Source organism: Osmerus mordax, chromosome 11, assembly GCF_038355195.1.
Source record: "Osmerus mordax isolate fOsmMor3 chromosome 11, fOsmMor3.pri, whole genome shotgun sequence".
In the NCBI taxonomy this organism is placed as follows: domain Eukaryota; kingdom Metazoa; phylum Chordata; class Actinopteri; order Osmeriformes; family Osmeridae; genus Osmerus; species Osmerus mordax.
This window is the reverse complement of record NC_090060.1, coordinates 11,125,563-11,144,953: the sequence shown is the minus strand read 5'-3', so window position 1 is coordinate 11,144,953 and position 19,391 is coordinate 11,125,563. Positions and strand designations below refer to the sequence as shown.

The 19,391-nt window shown below is 43.4% G+C and overlaps 4 protein-coding genes across 8 annotated transcripts; 3 read left to right on the top strand and 1 right to left on the bottom strand.

The window, feature by feature from the left end:
• The first annotated feature begins 645 nt into the window (after positions 1–645).
• Positions 646–3,723, top strand: ilkap (integrin-linked kinase-associated serine/threonine phosphatase). Of its 2 annotated transcripts, XM_067246529.1 has the most exons (10): positions 646–940; positions 1,156–1,275; positions 1,540–1,657; positions 1,859–1,965; positions 2,260–2,353; positions 2,527–2,614; positions 2,723–2,856; positions 2,938–3,057; positions 3,139–3,220; positions 3,337–3,723. In XM_067246529.1, exons 1-10 carry the CDS (start codon positions 898–900, stop codon positions 3,475–3,477), a joined length of 1,047 nt encoding a protein of 348 aa, XP_067102630.1. In that variant the 5' UTR covers positions 646–897; the 3' UTR covers positions 3,478–3,723. The 2 variants fall into 2 exon arrangements, with proteins under 2 accessions (XP_067102630.1, XP_067102631.1); XM_067246530.1 differs by lacking the exon at positions 1,156–1,275.
• Positions 3,724–3,931: 208 nt separating this feature from the next.
• zgc:162872 (BAR_ACAPs and ArfGap_ACAP domain-containing protein) lies at positions 3,932–10,395 on the top strand. The gene is made up of 23 exons (XM_067246335.1): positions 3,932–4,144; positions 4,402–4,472; positions 4,556–4,613; positions 4,793–4,912; positions 5,012–5,065; positions 5,274–5,332; positions 5,472–5,655; positions 5,958–6,002; positions 6,143–6,238; positions 6,488–6,562; positions 6,654–6,757; positions 6,843–6,894; positions 6,989–7,089; positions 7,224–7,335; positions 7,439–7,632; positions 7,737–7,806; positions 7,908–8,002; positions 8,153–8,229; positions 8,321–8,475; positions 8,560–8,669; positions 8,769–8,879; positions 9,237–9,298; positions 9,576–10,395. The coding sequence occupies exons 2-23, from the start codon at positions 4,420–4,422 to the stop codon at positions 9,731–9,733; spliced, it is 2,145 nt and encodes a 714-aa protein (XP_067102436.1). The 5' UTR covers positions 3,932–4,144; positions 4,402–4,419; the 3' UTR covers positions 9,734–10,395.
• Positions 10,396–10,566: 171 nt separating this feature from the next.
• On the top strand, positions 10,567–16,234 carry LOC136952317 (protein IWS1 homolog). Of its 4 annotated transcripts, XM_067247047.1 has the most exons (17): positions 10,567–10,970; positions 11,082–11,167; positions 11,258–11,927; positions 12,042–12,104; positions 12,194–12,392; positions 12,515–12,572; positions 12,742–12,854; positions 12,959–13,109; positions 13,229–13,311; positions 13,396–13,525; positions 13,681–13,798; positions 13,942–14,053; positions 14,311–14,367; positions 14,902–14,958; positions 15,048–15,159; positions 15,345–15,495; positions 15,846–15,964. In XM_067247047.1, exons 1-16 carry the CDS (start codon positions 10,928–10,930, stop codon positions 15,468–15,470), a joined length of 2,178 nt encoding a protein of 725 aa, XP_067103148.1. In that variant the 5' UTR covers positions 10,567–10,927; the 3' UTR covers positions 15,471–15,495; positions 15,846–15,964. The 4 variants fall into 4 exon arrangements, with proteins under 4 accessions (XP_067103148.1, XP_067103149.1, XP_067103150.1 ...); XM_067247048.1 differs by lacking the exon at positions 15,345–15,495 and having other exon boundaries at positions 15,846–16,234; XM_067247049.1 differs by lacking the exon at positions 14,311–14,367.
• A 430-nt stretch (positions 16,235–16,664) lies between these two features.
• Positions 16,665–19,298, bottom strand: LOC136952316 (coagulation factor IX). Its single transcript, XM_067247046.1, has 8 exons — positions 19,226–19,298; positions 18,797–18,960; positions 18,684–18,708; positions 18,475–18,588; positions 18,243–18,377; positions 17,787–18,112; positions 17,520–17,637; positions 16,665–17,441 (listed from the first exon to the last, which is right to left on the bottom strand). Exons 1-8 carry the CDS (start codon positions 19,296–19,298, stop codon positions 16,876–16,878), a joined length of 1,521 nt encoding a protein of 506 aa, XP_067103147.1. The 3' UTR covers positions 16,665–16,875.
• Between the last annotated feature and the right edge of the window lie 93 nt (positions 19,299–19,391).

Sequence of the window (19,391 nt, the reverse complement as noted above, 5' to 3'; positions counted from 1 at the left end):
GCCAACTGTTTCTTTTCTATGTAAAGATGATTGCTTGTACTGCTTCATATGTTGTATAATCTGTATGTATGTAAGTTAGTACAGTGGATGTCCATGTGCTACTACTGCTGACATCCCAACCTGTTGAGACTCATTTCCGGGAGGTGGTGTGTTATGGTATGTTCTATGTGTATTGTGATTGCTTAACCCTTGTGTTATCTTCGGGTAATTCTGACCCATCAGTCATTGTGACCCACCGTCGTATTGCGACAAATTTACCTCATACAAAAACAAAGTGAAGCATTTTCTTTTAATTGTCGGGCTGTCTCAGACCCCCCATATTGGAATGGTTAAAAGAAAATTATTTTTATTTGTTTTTGTATTGGGTAAAATTGGGTAAACACAACGATGGTTCGTTATGAACCTTTGGGTCATGTGACTCGAAGGCAGCACGAGGGTTAAAAAAACGCCAACTGTTTGATGCCAAACACTACAGCGTTTCGCGCGTTCGCAGAGATTGAAAGGCAGGAATTTGGCCAATGGTTGATGCAATCCTTTTATAATCGACCAATTGGTGTGAGAGAAGGCGGGACTTACAAAAAGGGGTTAAATCACGCAAATATGCGCGCACATACAATTACGTGTGTTAGACCAGATGCACATCGTATAACGCAACTGAAGTCGAATACTGGCCATTTTAGTTCATTTTGAAATCCTGTCTCGACGCTTTCTTAAGGTCCTAAAAAGAGGACATGTCTGGGAAAAAGAGGACGTATGTCACCCTAGCTATCTCTAGTCAAATCAACACAGCCACCTAGCCACCGGATACTTAATTCAACACAATTGAAAACCACCGTCCAAATCATAGACTGGTCCAAACACGCGAGAGTGCGATTACTACACTGTAGGCATAAGAAAATGGATTTATTTGACGATCTTCCAGAACCATCGCAAAGCACAGGTAACGATATATTTAGGCTAGACACTCGCTAATAGCTCACTACAGTAGCTCTAGCTAACAACTTCCTATATCACTAGCGTTCGGTGGCTACTATCCAACCCCGATTTTTACGTATCCCTAGACAAGCAGCCTTTTACAATTTTGATAGTAATTCAGTAGGTTTCACTTTGTGAATTTATGATCAAGTTATGACATTTTCGTTATGTGTGTTATAGGTGAATCAAGGATTCAATCACCTAAGGCAGATGACAGAGGTTCTAAGAGGAAACTCGAGCCTTGCCATGACGAGAAAGAGGTGGAAGAAAAGAAGTGGGAGGAAAAGAAAGTTTGTAAAGGTTTTCAACATTCACAGTCCACAGTATTTCTCGTAATGTTTTGAAGGCTATCAAGTAAATCCCATCTAACAGAGTACAAATAATTCTATGAAGTCAACTTTACTATTTGCCAAACTCACAGAGCATGGCTGCATTGATAGCCTGTGGTTTACTTACACAGGCTCTCAAAATGTGGGCACGAGGAGTAGAGCCACACCCCATCAGTTACTGCAAAAAGTTTGTAGTAGTATAAAACTAACTTAACCCTTATTTTTTGTTCCACAGGACTACCATCTCTGAAGGGGTATTTTGCAGCAAGGAGAGGTGAAAGAGATGAGATGCAAGATGCTCATGTCCTCCTACCTGACATTAACTCTTGCCTATCTTCCCTGCCAGCACAAGTGTAAGTTTCTTGCTAACTATCTCCAGCTGGGTTGATACAACAGCCAACACCGTTTTCAGCATGTTTTAGAATGTTGTTTTTACAATGTCTGTCTCAAACACATTATGGACTAGGATTACCAGGCAGGCTCAATTCTTGGACTTCATGGAGGAGATGTGCTTCTAATATTTCCCCTGTAAATGCGTTTGTGTGCTGCTCCAGGTCTCGTGTAGCCTACTTTGCTGTGTTTGACGGACATGGCGGAGCTCGTGCCTCTCGCTTTGCTGCTGAGCATCTCCATCACACCCTTGCACTTAAATTTCCTAAAGGTTTGTTTAAATATGTATCTTTGGTAATTCCATCTATTGACAAGATCAGTTATGGTGTAGATGGTGTCTTAGTTTTTTGTCACCTGCTCAATCCCAATACTTATGCACAAATAAATGGTGATGAAGCCCTGAAAGTGCACTTAGTCTTTGTTGATAAAACATAGACATGTTGAAACAGACAGAAATGGGTGATATTCTGTACTTTCCCTCTTTAAACATTTTCACATGCCTTAAATTTAGACTTGACTGTCCATGTACTTGAGGAAGATGCTGCATATTTGTCACCTTCTACAGGAGTAACTGAAAACCTAGACAAACTGGTTAAGAAATGTCTACTAGATACCTTCCGGCAGACAGATGAAGACTTTTTGAAAAAAGCTTCCAGCCAGTAAGGATAGATCGACTTTTTGAAGGGTGCTTGATTAATCCTGTGTGTTTTGATGAAATCTCACAATTTAAATCCTGGCGTTTATTGATTTCATCACTATGAGCGGTGAGCTAATCCACCGTAACTAAATATGCAACAAAGAAGTAACTTCACCCATTTATAATGTTTCAAAGGAAGCCAGCCTGGAAGGACGGGACAACAGCCACCTGTGTGCTGGTGGTCAATGAAATGGTGTATGTTGCGAACCTTGGAGACAGCAGGGTAGGCTTCTTGGTCAAGTTTTCATTGTACTTTCTTTCAACTTAGTTATACTACCAGTTAATGATTAATAAATAATATGACAATTGTTTCTATGTTGATTTAATTTAGGCTGTGCTGTGCAGAATGGAGCAGGAGGAGAAGGTCAATGAAAAGAAGTGTGTGACTTTAGCTCTCAGCAAGGAACACAACCCCACCATCTATGAGGAGCGCATGAGGATCCAACGTGCTGGGGGCACTGTCAGGTGGGTGTAATGCTCTAATAAACAGTGTTGCTCCACATGGACTGTGAAATCAATATAATTCTGTCTTTATTGTGACTACAGAGATGGTCGGGTGCTTGGTGTGTTGGAAGTATCCCGCTCCATTGGCGATGGCCAGTACAAGCGCTGTGGAGTCATTTCCACACCAGACCTAAGGCGCTGTCAGCTCAACCCCAATGACAGGTTAGTCTAGTCGAGACATAAATGTATTGACTAGTGACGTATACATTCAAACATTTCATAAATTATCCTCTGTCTCTTCAGGTTTATCCTTCTGGCATGTGATGGACTATTCAAAGTATTCTCTGCAGAGGAAGCTGTTCAATTTGTCGTCAGTGTGTTGGAGGTAAAGTGATCACAGCAGTGAGGGTAGATTGGTCATTCTCGTCTGGTCAGTGAAAAAGATGTGTTTTTGTACTTCCTACTTACGTTTGTGTTATGTACGGTACTCGTTTTTTTTAGGATGGGACTTTGGAGAGGAAGGAGGGTCAGACAGAGGAGGAAAGCCACTATGAAGCAGCTTGCCAGCGACTAGCTAATGAGGCTGTGAGGAGGGGCTGTGCAGACAACGTCACCGTTATTTTGGTGTCTATTGGTTTTTGAAAACATTACCCTGACTCTTGTTCCTCTTGGGACATCACAGGTTCTGCTCTGCTGCATCTGCTCCATGACTATATGAACAGAGAAAGTATTCATGCTAAAACTCCTAAAACATGGAGGTGTTCTAATCTCTAAATGTGAACTGTTTATTGACCATCCTGCTCCCTAATGATTTGCTATATCAACCACTCTGATTTGTGTCCATGTTGTAAGTTTGCCTTTCTTATTAAAACGTTGTCTCTGACCTGCCATGAGATGTTCCTTATGAGTTTTTAAAACTTCAAGCATTCAAAAGGTTTCTATTCAGAAACATTTCGAACATTAGAGTGCGTATGGAAATGCCAAAGACACGAGTCCTTTCTTGATCTCCGGTATGCTAGGTGGCGGTAATGCACATAAGAACTGAATGGCAAGTCGTTGACAAAATTCAAAGAAGTCATCACTCCGGATATATTTACAAAACACTGATCCCGATCTCATCCAGCAAACACCTTGCAGAGATGCAAAGACAGCTGTTGACATGAAATTCAAGTTGCATTCTCATCGCATAACTCATACCTGTGTGTGCCATGTGTTTTATGCGTGTACTGCCACCTGTGCGTGGAACATCATCTGATCTTCGGTTTCCATCGATCTCAATGCAAGGAAGCTCCCTGTAAATAAATAGCTAGTGAGTTACCCCGATACCGGAGGGCTATGTTAAAAATTAAAAATGTGTAAACGTCTGAATATTTAATGACTGACTATAATATGTATCACAACCACGCCTGTAAAATATACGTGCCGAGTCGACATGATACGTGGATGTCATGCCTTCTATCTGGCGTCCAAATGTGAATCAGGAAAGTGAACAGATGGCAAGTGAACCCAGCGTATTACTCATGTTTAAAATAAGTTACTACCACCCATCTCTCATAATTTATTAAGATAATTTACACGTCTGGAATGGATTCCTTCTTGGACTTTGAGGAGTGCATCAAAGACTCACCTACATTCAGGTACCTCTCACAACAACATAATACATTTGATAAATTACTTTTGATTGCATGTTTTCATAGAATGTCAATTGGTGTTTTCACAGGCAGACCCTGGGCCATTGTGAAAGTGATGTGACCGAACTAGAGAGTCGTGTTGAAAAGGTACCATGATAAACTGTGATATATTACCTTAGGGAATATGAATCTACTAATGAATTTCCTCCGTCGGAGTGCTTGTGGGGTTCTGATTGGACTGGACAAACCTGTCAGAGGGCATTGGAGAAAGTACTCCTAGGCACTAGGGATTGTTACATTTTCTTGCTTCTATTTTCCCTATTAAGGTGATGAAGCTTTGTGGGAAGATGGTTGAATCGGGACAAGCATACAATACAGCAAATCAGTTATTCCTCAGTGGATTGGCAGAATTCTCCTCGTACCACAAGCAGGACAGCATCATTATGGTATGGAGAAAATGTACATGACATATTGACAGGCATAATGGATAAAAGTTTCAAGAAGAATGCATTCTGATGGTATTAATAAACTACTTTTCCCTTCAGAACTGCATGAGCCAGTTTAGTCAAGGGCTACAGGAAATGATCAACTTCCATACTGTGAGTAGTTACTTTTTGTTGCTGCACTCTTGTCAGTTTCAATGGGTAATGGGGTTAGGTATGCTTTGTGAATAAGCTATTGCTTACATAAAGTACATTATAGATTACCCATCTCAACAGAAATGACCATAATTGTATATAATAGATATATTTCTAATTTGATTCTCATTACTTGTTTCTCTCTATTGGACAAACTTCCTTGCTCCAGATGCTGTTTGACCAGACACAGAGAGCCATCACTCAGCAACTTACAAACCTCCTAACACAGTATGTTGCATCACACGTGTAAACATCAGCTAGTTCCATTTTGTGTGATATATTTTGAATACTATTTTTCACACCCTGAAGATCAACCAATTGCTTTCTATTCTTTCAGTATTTTTCCTAATGTGCTCTTGTTATTTAGGTTCCTGCCACAGTTGAGAGAGACAAGGAAGGAGTTTGTGAGAATTGGGGATGATCTGGAGACAGCAGCCATGAAAAATGCCCAGATATCTCGCCACAAAGCCAGTGATGCTGAGCGCAGCAGCCATATTCTGCTGGCCACACGCAAATGTTATCAGCACTTTGCGTTGGATTACTGCTTGCAGGTAGACAACATTCTCAACCATAGATTTATAAACGTTTTGATAATATCAAGTTTTGTTGTGGTCAAATAGGAAGCTCTCCGATATACGGAGAAGCAGTCAGCATCAAAGAGCATGCACAGTTTTACAACATATTGAAAAATGTCTTCTGCCCCTTGATTGTATTCACCCAGAGATCCTGGAAGAACAGGATAGCTTTGTTTGTTTAAGTAGGCAAGTGAGAGAACACGTTGAGATGGCTTAACAACTGTGTTTACTATGACTAATGGGGATAAACCATCACAATAATCTGTCTTCTAATACAGATGAACAATTTCATGGTCCAACAGAAGGTGGATATCTTGAATTCTGTAAGTGATGTTTTCTAATTGAAGTCAGAAATTAGTGACAGGGAGTTTGCTTATTTTAATTTCAACTTTAGTACAACAAAGTATGTTATATACAAAAGTTGTAGAATATTTGTAACCTATTTTGTCCCATTATGTTTCAGGTCTTTTCATACTTCCATGCCCAGTACACCTTCTTTCACCAAGGTTTTGACTTACTGAGGGATCTGGAGCCTGCTATGAAAAGCATGGCTTCACAGGTGAGGCCAAAAATATTTTTTTATGTAGCAATACGTGTAAAACGTGAACCCCTCAGAGTATAACCATTGGAACCTATGTGTCCCTAAATGTTATTTTAATTCCTTATTTTGTCTTGGTTGATTGTACAGCACTTTGAATAACATTGGTTGCTTTTACATTTTTACTCGAAATACACTTGACTTGAATAACTGTATTGTTCAGTTATTTCTTGATCTCTTTATTAATGATCTTTACAATGTTTGTTATAGCTTGCCCAAATCTCCATTGAATGCACAGCAAAAAGAAAGGACTTAGAAAATACTCATCTTCTGGTCCAGCAGAGAGTGAGTATCATCGTTGCAGTCTTTAGTGTTGACTATTGGATTCCATAGAGTGTGTGTGTCCTACATTTAAAATGGAAATGTCCACTTTCAGGATGCCTCTGGGGAACCTATAGTAAGCACCTGTCCTGATCGAGGTGAGACTATACAAGGCTACCTCTTCAAAAGGTCTCGTAGAAAGAATAAGACATGGAAGAGGTAAGTGAACATTCTGCAAAAGAAGACATTCCTTCACATCTGCCTAATTATCGACATAATCCCTATGTGTCTGTTCTTATTTTAGATGCTGGTTTTCTATCAAAGATAATCAGCTAATCTACAGGAAAACACACAAGGTTTTGTCTAAAGTTTTGTCTTGAGTTTTGTCAAGTCAGTCTCCTCTTAATTAACTTCCTTAGAGTGAAGGATTCTTGACTCTGTGTTCTGCAGGAGGAGCCTCTGGTGCTGTTCGATGACCTCAGGCTCTGTGCAGTGAAGAGTCTGGACAGTGTTGACCGCCGCTTCTGTTTTGAACTAGTCTCTGTTCAAAAGTAGTATTTTTTCACTTTTAAACTTTATTGGATTATTGACAGTGCATTATGAAACCATTATGAATTTGGTAATGTTTGCTGACTGTTCATTGCTAGAGTTGATAGCAAGGCTGACCTGATTGACCTTTGTCCAGATGTTGTGCCCTCCAGGCAGATTCAGAAGAGCTGAAGCAGGCCTGGATTAGTGCTGTACAGGGCAGCATCGATTTGGCTTACCGTGAGAAAGTAGAGTCCCAGCAACTGCAGGTAACAATATCTAAAATGTACAAACATTCCAGGAATTACAAACTCGCATAAATGGTAGACCTAAAAAAAACACACCATCAAATACATTTAAATTTTCTTCCAGCCCAAACATATCCCCCAGCCCATCAATAATCTAGATCCCCAGCCTGGCCAGGCCCCTGTGAGGCCTGCAGTCCTAGGTGTAGCCCTCCAAGGCCCAGGGAACCAGCGCTGCTGTGACTGTGGAGAGGAGCAGCCTCGCTGGGCCAGCATCAATCTGGGAATTACCATGTGCATTGAGTGCTCTGGGATCCATAGGTATGGCATGGTTCGGAGGATTCACCTCACAGACAGTGTGAATTCAGTCACATTTTGGTTGTCAAATGTCATGTTTGTTTTGGTTGTGCTGTTTGTGCCGACAGGAGCCTTGGAGTTCATGTCTCCAAAGTACGGTCTCTCACCCTGGACTCCTGGGATCCAGAGCAGCTTAAGGTAGCAGTCATCAACCATGTTCTTAATTAGAATTGCTCTTTTTTATGTAGGTTAAAAGTGCATTATACCTGGTATGGACCTTATTTTCTCCTCTTCTGTAGCTATTGTGCGCTCTGGGTAATGATGTCATCAATGGGATATATGAAGCCAGGTGTTTGGAGGAGGACAGAGTGAAACCCAGTTCTGACAGCCCACGGTACGTACAGTGGCTATTATGTCATATTTGGCACTTCTTTGGCAAATTCAGCAATTGACAATTAATCAATGCACTCTTCAAACTAATCTCATGATTCATTACATTAATAATGCTCTATAATAATGCTCTATTACCATATATGTTTATCAGCCCAGAAAGAGAGACATGGATTAAGGAGAAGTATGTGGAGAGAAGATTTGTTAAAGGTGGCAGCTTTCCTGAGACACGTAGGTTCACAGTGACCTCACCATATGTTTCAAAGGGCTCCATATATTTTGCCATACATTTTGAATAATCCCATTTCCATTGCTGTTTTAGAGATGGGGAAAGAAGACGCAGGACGTCAGTTGTACCAGGCTGCATCTCAAGGGAACCTTGTCTCTATGGCAGCTGCATTGGCCCAAGGGGCAGAGGCAAACTGGAGCTACTCTGAGGAGCAGGGACGCACACCTCTGATTGCGTCAGCTATTGGGGTGATGAAACTGATACTTGTAATTTATCATTGAAATTATAGTTTTATTCTGTGTTTGTTTACATGTGCCTGTGCTTGTTTGCAGGGGTCCCTTCTGGCATGTGAGTACTTATTGCTGAATGGAGCCAATGTAAACCACCGTGACCAAAGAGGACAAGGGGCTCTTCATGTGGCTGCCACCTGGGGCCATACAGGGTGAGGATTTGGAGTAGTATTCTATAAACCCATGTCTATGGGTTTAAAATAATTTTGGTGTTTCTCAAATGGCTTTAGCTAAGATACCCACTTTTGCAGGCAAGTGTGTCTGCTTCTCAAGAGAGGAGCCAATCAGTATGCGGCTGATGAAACGGGACAGGACCCACTAGCTATCGCCATAGAGACGGCACATGCTGACATTGTGACATTGTGAGTAACATGGTAAATCATATCCAGAAGTGTTTTGTAACTGTCCAGTTGATAAGAAAATGCATCCACGAGCAGTTGATATATAGTTGATATAGCACTTAAGATATCTTGTTGTTTTTTGCTATGCATTGCATTGCATTGTTCTAGGCTCTACTGTATATGTAAGAAACTGAAATGTTATCATTGCACTAAAATATGTGCGCCTGAGATGTGGTTACTTTTCATGTGGTTAGTAAACACAGACTGTAAAATTTGTGCGCCTGAGATGTGCCACAGACTGTTAATTGACTGTCTAATCTGTGTACCAAAATGTTAAAGAAATTAATAATACTTTGTTATGGTCTTGTATGTTGACAGATTACGTATGGCCCGCATGAATGAAGAGATGAGAGACTCTGAGGGATTCTTTGGATCTATGGGTAATACTTTGAAATACATAACAGTGCAGAGTTTAACAACCCTATTCCTAGAGACCTGCTGTACTGTAGCTTTTGGCTCAGACTCTCTACCTGATACTAATAATTAGCTGTTTGGTAAACTAATGCAGATTAGTTATGAATAGTATTTGTGAAGAAAAAAAAACTGAATTAGTTGGAATACAGGAACAGGACTAGGTAGCCAAGGTCATGGCATGATTAAACACAAAACACTCTACAGATGACCCATTTTCTAAGTTGCTTGTGTTTTGGTGAACAGGTGACGATGAGACGTTCCAGGACATCTTTCGTGACTTCAGTGACATGGCTTCCCATGACCCAGAAAGACTGACCCGGCGACAGTTCAGCAGAAATGGAGATGAGGAAGGAGAAGAGAGACAGATATTGAATGACCAGCACAACGAGAATAGCACTTAGGTGTAAAGTTTATCAAGGAGAAAGGGCATTACCATTTTGCAGATAAGGATTGGGGAATCCTTCGATTGGCTGCAGTGTCTGGCACTTCTTTGAATATTATTTTAAAATCAAGCAAAGAGTTAAACATTATCAGACTACTCAGAAGATGTGGGAACTAATGATGCTAACAGTCTTAAGTTTTTATAAATTATGTTCTACAATTATACATATTTCTTACTTGAATACAGTTCAACTGACCCTTACAACTATAAATGAATTATATATTGAGTATAAGTGAAATGTTTGGAAGTAGTCTGCTGTGTTGCCTGAAAAGTACAAAATAAGGGATATACTAGTGTTACATATTGAAATAAGTGTTATATTATGTTTTAATGTTGTGTGTACATATGTTATGGCATTTCTGTTACTACTCAACTTACTTAGTTATTACACAAATAATCACTCTGTGTCGAATTAATAGGTCATATAATACGATGATAAATTACTTCTTACTGAACATCATTTTTGTCCTGAATTTTTGTATTTAATCATGTAAACAATGTTAGATTGATTGTTCTGTCTTTAAATGCTAGGAATTAATTGAACCCAAAAAATGGTTGTATGGGCATTTTGAGACACTATCGAAATGACATACATACGAAATAAATATGTCTTGATACGTTTTTTATGAAACACCAGAATTTTATTTCTGTTACCTGGGAGATGAAGATATGTTTTCAAAATAAAAGTTGTTTGTCTGGGATATTATGATAGTGATGTCAATTTAAGGCGCCGCATAATTTAACGCGTGCGTAGAAGTGACCTCTTGTGCACTGACACCATTTTGATCAACATTTGAGGTGTAGTGTTTCAGATACTTTGGTTGTCTGTTGAAACATTTTTTTTATCTCTTGTAGTAAAAGGCCATAAATGTCCTGCAAGATATTCTGCTTGATGGGCTTTTTTGCAAGCTTGATCTGACCTCAGTAATACAGTGCCGATAAACGTGCTACCACGACGTTTCGCTAGCTACTACCGTAGCTTGTTAGCTAGCTAGCTAACATAGTCCGGCCTATTAAAGAAGCGTAATATGCGACGGATTGAACATTTCCGAAATATTTAGATTGTTGTTGATGAAATAGCTATAAATCAGATCATAGGCCGGGCTTATCTGCACAGTTGATTTATCTGCCATTGTGTCTTGAATTTGGACACATGGACGGCGAAGAGGATGATTTCATGTCTGGGAATCACTCTGGTAAGAACAGCTTTTGTTTCCTCATAATGCTGTTATTCCTGATGGCGCATTCGGTTCATGATGTCCAGTCAACCAAGGTTAGCTAGTGTTTGAAACTGTTTTTGTATGTAGATGATGGCGGTGGCACGCCAGTTCAGGACGAACATGCCCCTGGTTCTGACGGTGAGGAGATGAGGAGCGAGCGACATAATTCAGAGGTTAGGATCGTGTATTCCGTTAAATTAAGGACCTATAAGGCCACAAATTTAAACGAAATTATGACGACTAAGTAAGACTTTGTTACTCAGGATGAGGGCGATGGAGCTGGGCATGTCATGGAGAGGAATGGCATGGCTAGCGGCTCAGACAACGAGGGAAACAGAGACGAGGACAGCAACTCTGAGGGGGAGGCAGCAGCACACAACAGCGACTCAGAGCCAGAGCCTCCCAAACCTGCAGACAGCGACGAGGAGTCACCAGTCAAGCAAAGAGCCACAACATCTGACAACGAGGGTTCCCCAGTCAAACGACTTGGCATCCCATCAGACAACGAGGGCTCTCCAGTCAAACGACCAGGGACCCCATCAGACAATGAGGAGTCTCCCATCAAGGAAAGAGACATTACATTTGACAATGAGGGGTCCCCAGTCAAACGTCAAGGAAGCACCTCTGACATGGAGGAGTCAGGGGCAAAAGTTCCTGGGAGTGACTCTGAACATGAGGACCAGCCTCGGGCTAGGCAGTCAAATGCAGGCAGTGACTCTGACACAGAAGTACCAAAACACAAGAAACAGATAGAGTCTGATGATGAGGAGACTGAGAAACCAGAGGAGGGGAAAGGCAAGTGGAAGGCTGTGATGCACTCAGACAGCGAGGACGAGGAGGAAGGTCAGATGAAGGCGGCAGGCAGTGACCAGGAGGGGGAGAGTCGACTCAAACCAACAGCCAATGATAGTGAGGATAATGAAGACAAGCCTGGTAACATTCTCAAAGTTTATCTCATCTTTTGTGTTCTTGCTACATAATGTCTGTATTAATTCATTTTTTCACTGTGGTCAAGTTGGTGATTTATTTTGTTATCTTTTATTGTAGTAAAGAGAAAGAAAGCCATCCTGTCAGACAGTGAAGATGAGGAAGAGAAAGCTGACAAACCAGGTAAGTGGACAACATTGACTATTGTACCTTGGTATGTGTGAAGATAATTCAGAGAAATTCTGACGGTGGTGGCGACTGCTTCTTCTCAGCTGCAAAGAAGAACCGTGCCGTCTCTGACGACGACAACTCAGACAGCGACGCCGGGTCGGATGCACCTGACAAGAGCATGGCCGCCAAACTCAGGGAGCTGGGATCCGACAGCGAGGATGAGGAAGACAAGGATGCAGCAGAAAAGAAGGATGAGAAAACGCTGTTTGGCAGCGACAGCGACTCGGGAGATGAAGAGGAGTGAGTATTTGAAGTGCTTCGCTTTCACGGCTCCTTTCCCGTATCTGAGGGGTCTCGACCCGCCTGACTGTTTGAGGACTTTTCAGACAGCTGAAGTACCAACAAATGTATTTCTTACTCAGGAAAATGATTGCAGACATCTTTGGGGAATCTGGAGATGAGGAAGGAGAAGAGTTTACGGTAAGAATTAATTTTTAGTTTTACACTGACTACAATTCAGTTTTGAGCTATTGATTTCGCTGTTGACCAAAGCCCCTCTAATTCCTTGAAAACATAGTCAATGAGCGATGTTTCAGGTTTGAGAACGGTGATGGTCCCTACTTACAATGTTTTGCTTCTATACCAACAGGGTTTCAACCAGGAGGATCTGGAGGGAGAGAAAAACAAAGAACAGGCGTCTGCCAAGAAGGCCGTTGAGGACGACTCGGACTCTGATGACGGCGTGGATCGAGGCGGCAAAGAGTGAGTATCTCTATAGCCAGCCATCGTTGTTTTTCTTGAACCTAATAAGCTGTTGTTTTGGTCCTGCACGTGGCCTAACCGACATCGTTCTGTATCTGTCTCAGCACCAGTTTCATGTCCGACTTTGACGTGATGCTGGCCCGCAAAAAGGCCCAAAGTGGGAAGAGGAGAAGGAACCGGGACGGCGGGACGTTCATCAGTGATGCTGACGATGTGGTCAGCGCCATGATCACCAAGATGAACGAGGCTGCAGAGGTGAGCTTCCGTTTTTTTTGGTGTGTGGTGTGGGTTTAAAAAAAAAACAACAACAACCCCCAAACCATTATGATTGATGTTCCACGATGTCACATTAACTACGAGTGATTGATTCACAGGAGGATAGAACACTGAACAGTCAGAAGAAACCAGCACTCAAAAAGCTGACCCTTCTCCCTACAGTGGTCATGCACCTAAAAAAGTAAGTGTCCCCATCTCGGGTGTGATTTGAAGTGAGTGCTGGTGTTTTAGGTATGTGGTCTGACGTCGTATTATGTGCATACAGACAGGATCTCAAGGAGACTTTCATCGACAGTGGTGTGATGTCTGCTATCAAGGAGTGGATCAGTCCTCTCCCAGACAAGAGTCTCCCCGCTCTCAAAATCAGAGAGGAACTCCTCAGGATTCTACAGGAAGTCAGTATGAATGGGGTTCAAGCCATTTGTTCAGCTATTGTCGAATGTGATTTTGAAGATGCAGCTATCACTATGGCACCAGGAGTGCTGAGGGTTGAGGGGATATGTGAACGTCATGAACATGACGTCTTAAACCTGTCATTCCCCTCTCCCAGCTCCCTAGTGTAAGCCAGGAGACTCTCAAACACAGCGGGATTGGCCGGTCTGTAATGTTCCTGTACAAACACCCCAAAGAGTCACGCCCCAACAAGGACGTCGCCCTCAAGCTCATCAGTAAGTGTCTGTTCAGTCAAGCACACAGGGCCATAGATTCATGTTGTCTGGCGCCCACAATGAAAGCAAGTTTATCTAATTTAAGGGTTTAGATTGTCCTCTTTCAAGGAGGTGTTGGGTGTTAATAGTTGTCATTTTTACAGATGAGTGGTCGCGACCCATATTCGGCTTGACCTCCAACTACAAGGGTATGACCAGAGAGGAGAGACAACAGAGAGACCTCGACCAGCAGATGCCTCAGCGCAGACGCCTCAGGTACACACCCCAGCACGCACTCTCCTACCTGGCATCACTTTTTCCATTTTCCACATAGACCCCACCCCATCCCCGTCTGACCCCTCTTTCCTCATTCCCCTAGTGGAACTGTTATATCCTTCCTTTACTTACATTCATCCAGTATTCACTTCCCCTCTCTTCTCTGTGGCACACTGCTCCTTCTCTATCACAACCTACTCCTCTCCATGACACCCATCTTGTCTTCCCATCCGCCCTTCCGCCTTCATCCCACAAAGTGTTCCCCAGAAGGTGGAGAGGTCGGAGGAGCCGGACGTGTTCTCCCCGCTCCTCAGGTTCAGTGTGGTTGCATGATTGCACTGCTAGCTCTGCCTCCGGGGTGACTTGGACCTCAGTCAGAAACACGCCTTCAGGTCCCTTGCCTTCAGTGTTATTAGAACTCTGTGTTTGCGTTTGAGTTGTCGTAAAAGCAATGTCAGTTTGTCAGCAGTCACAAAGAAAAACGCTCCTCGGTCAGCAGTGAAGGTTTAACCTGCATTTCGTCCTACACACTAGCCTTTCACCCTGTCACAACCTTGCCTCATTTCACATGTTCATGTAACTCCACTTCTCTCAGCAGGTTGACAATTTGTCAGATTAGTATTTTTTTAATGGAATTTATCATCTTTATTTTTGTACTTCAGTTCATTTATTTGTTTTTGATACTGTAATGTACAGCTTTATTGGGATCATGGCTGCTCTAACCCTTGTGAAGAGTGATAGTAATCGCATGTTAGGACTAGTGTGCTGGGATTGTTGGATAACTGGCTGGGGACCTCAGTACTCAGCAGTGTGTCAAACCCCTGACAGGTTTTCTCTTTTCTCCACAGCTCAGGGGGTCAGACTCCACGCAGAGATTTGGAGAAAGTGCTGACAGGGGAGGAGAAGTAAGTAGTCTAACTGACGTGTGTCAAGTGTATTAAGTTCTTGGCATGTGTCTATCTCTGTTAACCTGGTGCCTGTGTGTGCCCCTCAGAGCCCTACGTCCTGGAGACCCAGGGTTCTGTGCCCGTGCCAGGGTTCCCATGCCATCCAACAAGGACTATGTGGTTCGGCCCAAATGGAACGTGGAGGTCGAGTCCAGCCGGGTACGTTTTTCTTAATGCCTCTAGGACGACTCAAATCTTCCTCTGTGGCCTGAGATCGGGGATTCCAAACATACTGGTGTTGAGTCAATTGAAACATAGCTCTGTAGTCTGTTGGGTGTGTGTCGAGATGGGCGTCCTCTGAGGGAAAGACCATTAGGATGCTGAGATATGATTGGTTCCTGTAGAGTGGCTTTAAGAAAGGGCTGAGTCGATTGGAGAAGCACAAGCGACGCATTGCAGAGGAGAGGAAGAGAAAGCGCCTACAGGGAGCGGTGAAGATCAGTGTGGAGGGAAACCATATGCCCCTATAGTACCTACCATCACCACTGGGGGGCAGTAAGTGCCACCTGCATGTCCCTGGTGCACGGCGTGCAGTATGCAGAGATGCCTCTTGTCTGAAGTGTAGTTCCACCCCCCCAAGCTTCCCCAACTAACTGGCCCACTCAAATGATCACCTGTCCAACAATTAATTATGCACAACAACGTCAATCTGTATACTGAACATTCCTGCAAATATGACATACCAGCATGTCTGTTGCTTTAGTTTTCTACTTTGGTGTGAAGTGATTTTCATACATTTGGATTCTAAGCACATTGGTAACGTGAGTAGACACCATTGGGAAAGACCTCCTCTTCCTTCCACCTTGCTGTCTGTAATCTACATGTCCCTCCTTCTGTCCCCTCAGGGTCCATTAAAGAAAGGCATGTCTCGGGTGGACAAACAGATGCGTCGTTTTGCAGACATCAAGCGTATGAAAAAGACGGGCCACGCCGTGAAGATCAGCGTCCAGGGAAACCACATGCCGCTCTGATATTTTAAAGTGTTTAGTTTTTAGTTTTTTTTTTCTTTGCTTTTGTTGCTTTAAGGTCTTTTAAGCCTCACTCTGCCCGGCCTGAGTCTCTGAATGTATGATAATGTCTTCACAGGCTTGGCCGGTCCTCATCAGTCCTTTGGACTTCTAGGACACATATTGTCCATTTCATGTATGTTAACCCTCTACAGGAGCAGTCTGGATATGTCTCCACAGTGTGCCAGCTCAGATGTTACTTTCCTAATAAAGAGGGTTCCACCATCCTTCTCATGCCTTATGCCATCCTTTTTCTTTTAAATCTGGGCCTCATTGCTTGTTTATTGATGCTTGGAGACAACAAATATATACTGCAGGCAACTTTTTATTTGATTTAAGTCAAATAACCAAATAATCCATGCATCATCTTTTGCTTTTCTGGGGGTCGGGTCGTGGGGGCAGCAACCTAAGCAGGGAGGCCCAGACTTCCCTCTCCCCGGCCACTTCCACCAGCTCTTCCTGGGGGACCCCGAGGCGTTCCCAGGCCAGCCAAGAGACATAGTCCCTCCAGCGTGTCCTGGGTCTTCCCCGGGGCCTCTTCCCAGTGGGACCAAATAATTATTTTCTTAAATGTGTTCTTTACTGGTTCACGCATTCCCTTTTGGTCTTGTCACATTACACAGAAATTATACAAATTGTGCAAGTAGAACTGACAGGATTATTGGGGTGTATAATGGGATATAGGGATATACAAAGTAGACAGTGATCTTAATTGGAATCAAGTCATGAGTCAAGCTCAAATTGTGGCTTTTTGTAACATTCTATTCACAAATTATTATTTTCTTTGGACAACTGCTTCAGTATTTATAACTCTTTAAGCACCAGATTTGTTATGTTTGGTACATTTGTTTTCCAGTCCTGTAGGCTTTCAGGTCTGGCTGCTGATCTGCTCCTGCATCTTTATAGTGTCTTGGATCCAGTGCAGGTAGTTACCTAGTCTGGTATAAACGCCATATTTACCCTTAGCAGCACACTTTTCACCCCAGCTCACTACTCCAGTCAGAAACCATGTCCCTCTGAAGTTGACCATAAATGGGCCACCGCTGTCCCCGCTGCAGGAGTCCAGCTTGGCCTCCAAGAATCCGGCGCAGAACATGTTGTCAGTTACCACCTGCTCCGTAGAGAGGACACACTTTTTCTGATCCACCAGGGGGAGAACCACCTTCCTTAGGAAGCGAGAGGAGCGGCCCAGGAACTGAGTGGCTCCCCAGCCCGTCACCACGCCCCGGATGTCCTCCTTATCCAGCTCTTTAGCCAGGTGATTGTTGGGAAGGCAGGCAGGGATGGCGATTGCGCTCAGGACCACTGGATGGGCAAGGTAGACCAGAGCAAGGTCACTGTCGAAGGTGTACACATGGAAGTGAGGGTGAACCACCAGCTTTTCCACCATGATCATCTGTTCGTTTTTATCGGGCCGTTGCTTGTCATAGTCTCCTGGAGAAACACAGAGCGTTCATAAGAGCAACACACACCATGACATGTTTGAGTGTCTCAGTGGCCACACATCCTCACCTAGGATCACATGGTCAGGAACTATGTCTGAGAAACAGTGTGCAGCGCTGATGACCCAGCGCTGGCTTATCAGGGTTCCACCACAGAACCCATACCCATCCTTTCTCCGGATCATCACCTGCACAGAACCACATGATTACAAGGCCGTCAGAAGCCCCATTGGCCATAGAGGAAGAAAACCTAACTTTTGTGGTCAACCCAACCCTCTCCACCTCTGTTGTGCTCCTATGGTAGTAAGCCATAAATCGCTTAACCTATCTTCTGTACCTGCCACGGACTCCCCCCCTGCTTCTCCAGCTGACCGCCCACTATACGAGTGTCTTCGCCAACATCGTCCAGGACTTCTGTGCTGTTCTCGGCCCACTGGCCGGAGTTCATTTCTGGGGAGGTGGAGTTTCCCTCCACAGTCCAGTTTCCCTCCACAGTCCAGTTCCCCTCCACAGTCCAGTTTCCCTCCACAGTCAAGTTTCCATAATAATTAAGAAGGGGTGAGACTGAGGGTGAGGGTGACGTTGAGGCAACGTCCTGGGAGTCGTCCAACAGAGACCGACGACGATGGGACACACTCTGCTTCTTACCACACGGGAACGGCACTGACAAAGACAGTCATATAAAAGTTAGAGTTATCTATGTATGACAGCATTCAACTATGCCAAAAGAAAACTCTGGATGGTGGTGTTTTGCCAAGGATAGTATTTGGTGGTGTGTTTATATAATGTCCACCTGCTTTAGAGCAGCCCTTGCCATCCTCGTCGAGCTGGTAGCCCTGGGCACAGCCACACAGGACACCGGACGTGCGTTCCTGGTTGGTACAGTAATGCAGGCAGCCACCATTTTGATACTGACACTCAAACACCTCTGTAGGAGGAGAACAAGCATGTGAATGTTAATGAATTATGTATGTGGGAGAGGGTCTTAGAACCTGGCTATTAGGCATGTATGGATACAGACATACCTATGGAACAAATCTTGCCATCATATCGTGGGGGGCACAAGCAGAGGTATCCATTTCGATCCACAGTGCAGATTCCACCATTGAGACAAGGGTTGTAGGAGCAAGGGTTTAGATCTAGTTCACAGAAAACATACATAGCTTCAATGAGACCCCTTTCAGACTCTCATTTAACAAACCAAGTGCCATAAGATCAGGAATTCTGTACTTACTTTTATACCTGTACCAAAACTCCATCTGTAAAACAGAATAGCAGGGACACAGAGTTTGAGAGTGGTGTATATGTGCAGAGAGCTGTGTGATCACACTAGGGACAGTACTATACCGTCTTCTCTCTGGTCTGAAAGATCTCAGCCGCCTCCTCCTGGGAACAGGTCTCTTCATAACACTCCCGCTCCAGGTTTCCTGGCATTATCTCTTCCAGGAATGAGTTGGCCCTCGGCCGACGCACTCTGAGCAGCTGCACTGCATTATTGTGCTCAAGGAACACTGATAAAAGATCTCAAACTAATCACAAAAGATACTGCCTCCACATAGGCTCTGTTGGACCTGTTACGGTAATATAATGCACGGCAAGCTTTGATAATGTAAAAAGATCTGTGATTGAGAACCTGTTGCCTTCGACTACAGCCACATGGATAACCCATGAGAATACAAGAAATTAAGCCTCTGCATCAATTGTGTCAAATGTTTTCAGGACACCATTATTGAACAGTTAAAAACACAGGAACTGTTGGGAAAAAGTTTGTCCTACCTTTTGATTCTAGCAGTGAGCCAAAAAGGCTCAAAAGCATAACTGTTGGGAGCCAACCTTCTGACAGCAACATCTCACACTTCAGAGGCTTTCTATGGGTAGAGGTCACTATTTAGTTAACAATATAAACTGTACCAAGGGTCAACCCAATGACTACGGCAAATGC